We start from the raw sequence: 10,598 nt of genomic DNA on the forward strand, positions 1-10,598 counted from the left end.
ACTTCCTGTCTGTTACAGAGCGGTACGCCAACTACGGGCTCACCAATTCCATGCTGTAACTTCCTGTCTGTTACAGAGCGGTACGCCAACTACTGGCTCACCAACTCCATGCTATAACTTCCTGTCTGTTACAGAGCGGTACGCCAACTACTGGCTCACCAACTCCATGCTATAACTTCCTGTCTGTTACAGAGCGGTACGCCAACTACTGGCTCACCAACTCCATGCTATAACTTCCTGTCTGTTACAGAGCGGTACGCCAACTACTGGCTCACCAACTCCATGCTGTAACGTCCTGTCTGTTACAGAGCGGTACGTCAACTACTGGCTCACCAACTCCATGCTGTAACTTCCTGTCTGTTACAGAGCGGTACGCCAACTACTGGCTCACCAACTCCATGCTATAACTTCCTGTCTGTTACAGAGCGGTACGCCAACTACTCACAGACTAACTTGTCCCGGAAGAAGGAGAGCTGGGACCCCGACAGCGTCATCTACATCAACACCAAGAAGCCGTCCCATGATCTGGAGACAGAGGAGAACCTGGCGTGCCAGGAGATGCACACACGAATGGCAGAGCTGGGCTGCAATGTCAAGCCAGAGACGCTGGAGAGGTAGGTGTCGTTGCTGTCAGCACCTCACACTCCAAGTTATTATCTGAATGTTTTGTTAGTGTATGGGAGTTATGATCGTTATAGTGCTGAGACTGTTGTAAATCTCTATCAGAGTATGGGAGTTATGATCATCGTAGTGCTGAGACTGTTGTCAATCTCTATCAGAGTATGGCAGTTATGATCATCGTAGTGCTGAGACTGTTGTCAATCTCTATCAGAGTATGGGAGTTACAATCGTTATAGTGCTGAGACTGTTGTAAATCTCTATCAGAGTATGGCAGTTATGATCATCGTAGTGCTGAGACTGTTGTCAATCTCTATCAGAGTATGGGAGTTATGATCGTTATAGTGCTGAGACTGTTGTCAATCTCTATCAGAGTATGGGAGTTATGATCATCGTAGTGCTGAGACTGTTGTCAATCTCTATCAGAGTATGGCAGTTATGATCATCGTAGTGCTGAGACTGTTGTCAATCTCTATCAGAGTATGGGAGTTATGATCGTTATAGTGCTGAGACTGTTGTCAATCTCTATCAGAGTATGGGAGTTATGATCATCGTAGTGCTGAGACTGTTGTCAATCTCTATCAGAGTATGGCAGTTATGATCATCGTAGTGCTGAGACTGTTGTCAATCTCTATCAGAGTATGGGAGTTATGATCGTTATAGTGCTGAGACTGTTGTCAATCTCTATCAGAGTATGGGAGTTATGATCATCGTAGTGCTGAGACTGTTGTCAATCTCTATCAGAGTATGGCAGTTATGATCATCGTAGTGCTGAGACTGTTGTCAATCTCTATCAGAGTATGGGAGTTATGATCGTTATAGTGCTGAGACTGTTGTCAATCTCTATCAGAGTATGGGAGTTATGATCATCGTAGTGCTGAGACTGTTGTCAATCTCTATCAGAGTATGGCAGTTATGATCATCGTAGTGCTGAGACTGTTGTCAATCTCTATCAGAGTATGGGAGTTATGATCGTTATAGTGCTGAGACTGTTGTCAATCTCTATCAGAGTATGGGAGTTATGATCATCGTAGTGCTGAGACTGTTGTCAATCTCTATCAGAGTATGGCAGTTATGATCATCGTAGTGCTGAGACTGTTGTCAATCTCTATCAGAGTATGGGAGTTACGATCGTTATAGTGCTGAGACTGTTGTCAATCTCTATCAGAGTATGGGAGTTACAATCGTTATAGTGCTGAGACTGTTGTAAATCTCTATCAGAGTATGGGAGTTATGATCATCGTAGTGCTGAGACTGTTGTCAATCTCTATCAGAGTATGGCAGTTATGATCATCGTAGTGCTGAGACTGTTGTCAATCTCTATCAGAGTATGGGAGTTACGATCGTTATAGTGCTGAGACTGTTGTAAATCTCTATCAGAGTATGGCAGTTATGATCATCGTAGTGCTGAGACTGTTGTAAATCTCTATCAGAGTATGGGAATAACGATCATTGTAGTGCTGAGACTGTTGTAAATCTCTATCAGAGTATGGGAGTTACGATCATCGCATTGCTGAGACTATTGTAAATCTCTATCAGAGTATGGGAGTTATGATCATCGTAGTGCTGAGACTGTTGTAAATCTCTATCAGAGTATGGGAGTTACGACCATTGTAGTGCTGAGACTGTTGTAAATCTCTACTAGAGTATGGGAGTTACGATCATCGTAGTGCTGAGACTGTTGTAAAATCTCTATCAGAGTATGGGAGTTACGATCACCGTAGTGCTGAGACTGTTGTAAATCTCTATCAGAGAATGGGAGTCATAATGTACAATCATGTAATCAGGACTTGTTCAAGCCATCAGATCACCCTGTAAAATAATGTCAGGAACATTCCAAAAATTCACTAAGTGCATGATCTGACAAGGGAAGCAACTCACCCTGACAGTGTCCTGATGAGGTTGATATGTCAGCCTCACCTAAGCTGTCATGCATTAGACACACTCTGTGTGTTAATAGTGCTAAGACTATTGTAAATCTGTGTCAGAAAATGGCGTTACGATCATCGTAGTGATAAGATCTCATTGTGAAACAGATCCCAGAGTTCTTCATTTGACTGTAACATTCCCTGTTTCTCCAGAGCGCTGTTCCCACCGACCGGAAAGACCCTGTACTACGATCTCCCCTCCGAGCTACCCATGTCTCCATCTGACGGGTGAGTTCATCACAGCCTGGTCATTATTAATTACTGTTTTAATAACATACAGAATAAATTACATAGAAATGCAAGAGTTCCCAAATTTTTCAGACCTAAAATGACAACACAAAATATGATACACTCCTTAAACCAATCTCACTGTTAGGCTGAAAAAATAGTCTTGGTTCTCTGGCATCACTTGCATTATCATAAAGTCTGCCGCACATTTCCTTTTCATTCCCTTTTTAAAGAATCCTTAAATATTCCACGTCTCGAACACATGACCCCGGCAGTGAAATGCTACAATACTTAAAAGCAAGTCAATCCAGTATAGCACACAGTTACTTCCCTTTACATGCACACTGCTTTACTGCACATCTTGTGTTATGGTCACGGCGGCAATAGGAGTTTGTGTGCTTGGTTTGACGTTTTCAAATTTGGTCATCGAAAACATGAAATGTACAATAAAACATCACTAGACATGATGATTTACAAATTCAGTGGTATTTGTGTACTGTATGCCGGACATTGTTTCATTGATTTGGATTACATGTGTATTTGTCTCATAAAATAAGCCGTAAATAGCAATCAGCTGTTCACACATATTCTCCCCTATCGATTGGTGATTTAGTTTAAAAAATATTCATTGTCAAGGCCAATATCATAACTGAAAAGAAATTTCAATACAGTGATAGGAAAACTTCTTTGAGAGGCATTTAGAAGTTGGAGTACTAAGTAAGGATAAGAATTTATGGATGAACAACTTCTTTATTACAATTAAGAGCGGCGTTTCAGTGTAGGTTCTAACACCGTTATCAAGCAAGTGATATACAGAGTGTGGTTGGCAAGTATGTTTACAAGTAGGAGGCAATGTTTATACAGTAGAGTAGGTATTGTTATACTGGAGTAGAGAAACCTGTTATGTACACACAAGGGTAGTGATGACAATCATCGGTGAAGTCAGTGACATAAACAAAGGATGAAGTCAGTAATGTAGACAACGGGATTATGGCTGATTGGGGTCTTTGATGAGTTGATGGTATGCCCGGCGTAGAACCTACACCGAAACGTTGCTCTTAATTGTAATAAAGAAGTTGTTCATCCATAAATTCTTATCCTTACTCAGTGATAGGAAGACGCGCACAACTTCATGGTGAGTTGATGTTATTTGTCGATCAGTTCATACATGATTTTGCTGATATTAATGTAAACAAAATTGAATGAAATCTTGGATAAAAATAATATAATGGAATGCCATCATTGTAAATTTTTAATTTTTTTTATGACTGATTTACTATTTCCCAGATGATTTTATGTCTGGTTTGTTTTATCAGATTGGTTTGAGATTGCAAACTAAAAGAAAAGCACCCAACTTCCCCCGTACATTCTTACTATACCAATAACATGATAGTTGAATTAAAATAGAAGAGATGACGGATATATATAGCTGATTGCTATATCTGGCTTATTTTAACGAGACTATAAATGTGACAATATTAATCTCTGCTTGTAAATAAGAATGGTAGCCTAACAGAAAATATGATTGAAATTGTAAATCATCATATCTAATAATCTTTTGACACAAATTTACATTTACATTGACCAAATTTGTTATCTTCTCTTTGTTCACCTGTAGCAAAATGATGTAGTTATTGACTTGATGGCAATTTTGTACCCAAGAAAAGGGAATTCACATTGTGCTCAAGTATGTAATATACACAAGAAAATATGGTACACAGTTCAGAATTATTTTCTGAAGGTTATGATTTCTCCTTGTGAAGAGACCCGTGAAGACCCGGGGTAGAATAGGTCTTCAGCAACACATGCTTGCCATAAAAGGCAACTATGCTTGTCGTAAGAGGCGACTAACAGGATCGAGTGGTCAGGCTCGCTGACTTGGTTGATGTATGTCATCGATCCCAATTGCGTGGATTGATGCTCATGATATCAATCACTGGATTGTCTGGTCCAGACTTGATTATTCACAGACCGCCGTCATATAGCTGAAATATTGCTGAATGCGGCGTTAAACAAACAAACAAACAAACAAACAAACATCCTTGTGAAGTAGCTGTGTGGTTAAAGCACTCGCTCATCACGCCGAAGACCCAGGTTCAATTCTCCACATATGTGTACAATTTGTGAAGCCCATTTGAAGTGTCCCCAGTCACAATATTGCTGGAATATTGCTAAAAAGAAACGTAAAACCATAATCATTCATTCTCACTTTGAGGATTCAGGGGCGGAATACATCCCCATAGGTGTCCTGTTAAATAAGGATTGGGTGGTCACTTGGGTGGCTTGTTGCTCATGCTAACAACCATTGGTTTGCATGGCCAAGACTCATTTAATTACAGCCCTCTGTGAAACAACTGGAATATTGCAAACTTTGGTGTAACACATCAATCACCTGCTCACATTACAAATGTCTGTACCCGTTGTTAGGTCTTCAGCAGCCCATGCTTGCTGTAACAGGCGACTATGCTTGTCGTAAGAGGCGACTAATGGGATCGGGTGGTCAGGCTTGCTGACTTGGTTGATGATGTCATCTCAGTTGCGTGGATCGATGCTCGTTATGTCAATCACTGGATTGTCTGGACTAGACTCGATTATTTACAGACCATCATATAGCTGGAATATTGCTGAGTGCAGCGTTTACCGGTGAACAACAAACAAACAAACCTGTGAGTTTGCTGATTCATGGGGGGTGTTATGTAATGATTTCTAACTTGTCTGTTTTGATGATTTCAGGCTTTTGAGTCACCCAAGATTCTGGCTGCCTAAGGAATATAACAAGTTCAAACTAGCAGAGAAACAGTTGGGTAAGTCAGTGCAGAGGATTGTCCATCCCCCTCACATTCTTCCCTGACAGGGGCGGTTGGGTAGACTAGTGGTTAAAGCGTTCGCTCCTCACGCCGAAGACTTGGGTTTAATTCTTGACATGGGTGCAATGTGTGAAGACCATTTCTAGTGTCCCCCGCCGTGATATTGCTGGGATATTTCTAAAAGCGGGTAAAACCATACTCACTCACTCATTCACTCTTCCCTGACACTAGATGAGAACTTTGTGATAATCATTTCTTGGTATAGAAGCAAAAACAGTAGACTAACATCTAGTCTCTGAAATGAACATATCGTACAGAATAAAAATAGTTGTTAAATTATCTTAATAAAAATTTAATAAAAAGGAGCCCAGAGACTCTCTTTATTTTCAGATACTGCAGAAATCTAGACTTTCCAAACATTATAGACTTACATGGGCTGCATTTGATATATTTGTATCAGGGTCTGTAAGACAGACTACAAAAAAAGTTACAAGTCTACATATCTCTACTCCCCTCAGCCTTTGGCTTATAATGTTTTCTTTAACCATGATAATTGTTACAAATGTAAGCACTGTAACAGGATTATGTGTGATAAATGCCGTTTTTTACTCACTGAAAGTGCCAACACTAACATATTGTGTTGTTCTTTCTTAAAAGTTATCTCTCATTAAGCTTACTGGGGTTTTTATGTGTTTTCGATTGCTAGTGGGTCAAAAGTTGCCTTCCTCACATTTCAGTGCAGTCTCCGTCATTAATGCTTTCTGTATTTATGAGTTGAAGAAGTACATATTCAGTAATGTCCGACAATGTCAAAGTTTTTAACTTGTATGACTTGTTCCAGCTCTGTTACCTTGTATGACATTGCTACCATTAAGGAAGAGAATATATTGATGTCAACTTCTTTATTATGAGGATTTTTTGGTTTGTTGTTTAACGCCGCACTCAGCAATATTACAGCTATATGACGGCGGCCTGTAAATAATCGAGTCTGGACCAGACAATCTAGTGATTGACATCATGAGCATCGCGATATCCACATAATTAGGATCGATGACATGCATCAACCAAGTCAGCGAGCCTGACCACCCGATCCCGTTAGTCGCCTTTTACGACAAGCATAGTCGCCTTTTACGGCAAGCATGTGTTGCTGAAGACCTATTCTACCCCGGAATCTTCACGGGTATTATTATGAGGAGGGGCGGTCGGGTAGCCTAGTGTTTAAAGCGTTCGCTCGTCACGCTGAAGACCCAGGTTCGATTCCCGACATGGGTACAATGTGTGAAGCCCATTTCTGGTGTCCCCCGCCGTGATATTGCTGGAATATTGCTAAAAGCGGCGTAAAACCATACTCACTCACTCACTCACTATTATGAGGAACGACTGAAACGTTTTGTTCCTCCATTATTAGGAACACAATGTTTCAGAGTATATATGCTTACTTTACTCCTTCATTAATCTCATGATTTTGTTTTCTTTTGACATGTTTTAACTTTGTTTCCATGTTTGACATGTCCTTGTCTTCCTGACAGCAAGGGCAGACCATCTGCTGTGGTTACAGAAGCGAGATGAGGACAGACGCACCAAGAGTGCCATGGAGCTGAAGACGCCCGGGAAAAAGAAGAAGAAGAAAGGGAAAACCAAGGGGAAAAAGAAGGGAAAAGCCTCCAGGAGTAACAGCATTTGTTAGCAGAACCAACATCACAGCATTTCACGCCAAGAGTGGGAGAAAGAAATAAAAACGTAGCATCCTAGCAAGTAGACTCCAGTCCTGGAGTTTGTGCTGGCCACAGTTCAAAGCTTCATCAGGTTCTGATAGTAGTATTTGTACTTGCATAGATTTATTACATGCTAACAACCATTGAGTAGAGGTAAGATGTGACCAGCAGTATTACGGTCAGCAAGCATGATGGAGTTTCTAGCCACAGTTTCTAAGTAAACATGTAGATTTCAACACCTTGCTGTTTGTCAAAATAACAACCAGTATTTCTGAACCAAAAATTTGTTGTCACTTCATTTTTCAGTATTGAGAGAAGATTTGTTTATGATTCTAAGCTCAGTATTTGGTGATGTATAACTTGTCAATGGGGGCAATCCTTGCAGGATGTGAGCGCCGGTATAGCCCATTGTGGATCTCAAATAGTTGCTATTCATACCATAACTAAGTATTATTATATTATCTAGTTGCTATTTATTAATTCATAAAGGAATAACTTGGTTGTCAGTGATGATTAAAGTTGCACTCTTTTTGAGGTTTTTTTAGCTCACCTGACATGAGAGTTGGAAATGCCAGTCACAGTCAACGTCAAACATTGATTAAAACATATAATGAAAATATTAGCAAGCTCTGTTTGTCCCTTGGATGATTTTGTAGTTATTAAGTTGGGGACATGGGTGGCCCAGTCATCTAAGGCACCATAATTCGGTGTGCCGAGTTGAGTCCCTTTGGCACGCCAGAAAGTTTTGATTGTGGGTTCGAGTCTCGAATCGTCCAATTATGTTTCAAGTTTTTTTCAGCACCTAACCTGTGCTTGTGGGTTTCATCAAAGTGATAAACGTCCTGCATCACTTTGGCGTTCCTCCCACATAAACAAACAGTTTCACAGTGATAATACTAGAATACTGTCCAAAGCAATATAAAACCCAACTCACTCACTCACTTGTGGGAAGTAGTACTGACAGGCAAAATGTGAAATAGACTCATTGAACAAGTGATTAAGCGTGAATTGTGTCAAATATTCAAGATTCCTGCTAGGGCTGGGACGGGTCATAATTTACTACCCTGGTACCCATCCCTCTATTACCCCACCCTACCCGGGTACCCACCCCTCTATAACCCGACCCTCCCCGGGTACCCATCCCTCTATTACCCAACCCTACCCGGGTACCCATCCCTCTATAACCCGACCCTCCCCGGGTACCCATCCCTCTATTACCCAACCCTACCCGGGTACCCATCCCTCTATTACCCGACCCTACCCGGGTACCCATCCCTCTATTACCCAACCCTACCCGGGTACCCATCCCTCTATAACCCGACCCTCTCCGGGTACCCATCCCTCTATTACCCCACCCTACCCGGGTACCCACCCCTCTATTACCCAACCCTACCCGGGTACCCACCCCTCTATTACCCAACCCTACCCGGGTACCCACCCCTCTATTACCCAACCCTACCCGGGTACCCACTGTAAATCTCAGGTGATGTCTCAAAATGTCTGATTGGGAACATTTTTAGCATAGCCCTGGCATAACGTATGTAGATACATGTATTAAACAATCTGGTCATTCATACACTGAAGTTGAATTAAGATATATCTTTATTCAACATATGAAAAATCAGAAGTCGTGCAGATGGGTGCATAGTCAAGAACTAATGGGATCCTCAGTGACTTGTAGTGTAATCATAGAGTTCTAGATAATTTTTGTCATTAAACAATATATCACGTGACTAACCAGGGGTCCGGGTAGTACTGTGGGTACCCGGGTCCTACTCAGTACCCACCCGACCCGAGTACCCGAGTTACCTGTCCCAGCCCTAATTCCTGCATCATAATATGACTATGATGATTTGTCAACGACAAGAGAGGAAGACATTCATTCAATGGAGGAAGGAAGTGGCAAGAGCAACATGACCTCCAGTGTCCTGTTCCCGCACTGATACAGATCTATTGAGGTCATTGTTGCCCAGCATTGTTCTTCTGCAGAATATGTTATTGACTTTGAATAATATCACCATGAATATGCACTACTCAGCTCGTGACAGGGACATATGTCATACAAATCTATGAATGGCATTTAGAAGTGATGCACATCAGGAAGAGAATTTATGGATGTTCTTTATTATGAGGAATGCAACGTTTCGGAGGATATGCTTACTCAGTGTTAGAAACTAACAGTTAAAGACCGCTCGTCCTTATAATGATAACATATAGCAAAACCCTTAAAGAGGGCAAATTTCTACTAGTCCTTATGATTCCTTAACTATTGAGCAGTTTTGAAAGGAATATGGGACTAGTACCAATTTCTACTGCTGCTTACTCCTTTATCAGGTACACGCGTGAAGATCCGGGGTAGAATAAGTCTTCAGCAACCCATGCTTGCCATGAAGATCCAGGGTAGAATAGGTCTTCAGCAACCCATGCTTGCCATAAAGGGCGACTATATTTGTCGTAGAAGGCGACTTACAGGATCAGGTGGTCAGACTCGCTGACTTGGTTGATGCATGTCATCGTCCCAATGCTCATGATGTCAATCACTGGATTGTCTGGTCCAGACTCAATTATTTACAGATCGCCGATATATAGCTGGAACATTGCTGAGTGGGGCAAAGCAAACAAACCAACCAACCAACCCTCTTCCTTGTATGTCCTACACTTGTGAAGTGAGTGAGTGAGTTCAACATTTATCTTGTATCAGCAGTTTTTCAGCTACAGAGCAATGGAATGAAACTAGGAAGAAAATTTATACATTGTTGGGGTGACTATCAAGTGCAATTCCCAGGAAATGTCCGTATGGAGAAGGATCTTGTTTGGTAATAAAAACCTGTCAGCAGGTAATTAACTTGGGGTCACCAGATAGTTCCTCACCCACTGCCGAGCTTGACACAAGGCACTGTCCAAAAAAAACTGTTTAGACTGTCTCCTGGTTAACCATGAGCTGTATATGGGCTGTAGTTAATACAGAGTTTATTGTTTGACTGTCTCCTTCAACCATGAGCTGTATACGGGCTGTAGTTAATACAGAGCTTTTTGTTTGACTGTCTCCCTCAGCCATGAGCTGTATATGGGCTGTAGTTAATACAGAGTTTATTGTTTGACTGTCTCCTTCAACCACGAGCTGTATACAGGCTGTAGTTAATACAGAGCTTATTGTTTGACTGTCTCCCTCAACCATGAGCTGTAGTTAATACAGAGCTTATTGTTTGACTGTCTTCTTCAACCATGAGCTGTATATGAGCTGTAGTTAATACAGAGCTTATTGTTTGACTGTCTCCTTCAACCACGAGCTGTATATGAGC

The 10,598-nt window shown here is 41.4% G+C and overlaps 1 protein-coding gene across 2 annotated transcripts in view; it reads left to right on the plus strand.

Moving 5' to 3' along the window:
• Nucleotides 1–8,467, plus strand: part of LOC124144803 — a 34,394-nt gene extending 25,927 nt beyond the window's left edge. For both annotated transcript variants that reach the window (XM_046514370.2, XM_046514371.2), the window contains exons 12-15: nucleotides 425–614; nucleotides 2,700–2,774; nucleotides 5,508–5,578; nucleotides 7,111–8,467. In XM_046514370.2, the coding sequence (XP_046370326.2) occupies nucleotides 425–614; nucleotides 2,700–2,774; nucleotides 5,508–5,578; nucleotides 7,111–7,268 (494 nt within the window). In that variant the 3' untranslated portion in view covers nucleotides 7,269–8,467. The remainder of the gene's footprint in view (nucleotides 1–424; nucleotides 615–2,699; nucleotides 2,775–5,507; nucleotides 5,579–7,110) is intronic.
• The last annotated feature ends 2,131 nt before the right edge of the window (nucleotides 8,468–10,598 follow it).

This window comes from Haliotis rufescens, unplaced genomic scaffold (assembly GCF_023055435.1).
Source record: "Haliotis rufescens isolate VD_foot unplaced genomic scaffold, xgHalRufe1.0.p SCAF_8, whole genome shotgun sequence".
In the NCBI taxonomy this organism is placed as follows: domain Eukaryota; kingdom Metazoa; phylum Mollusca; class Gastropoda; order Lepetellida; family Haliotidae; genus Haliotis; species Haliotis rufescens.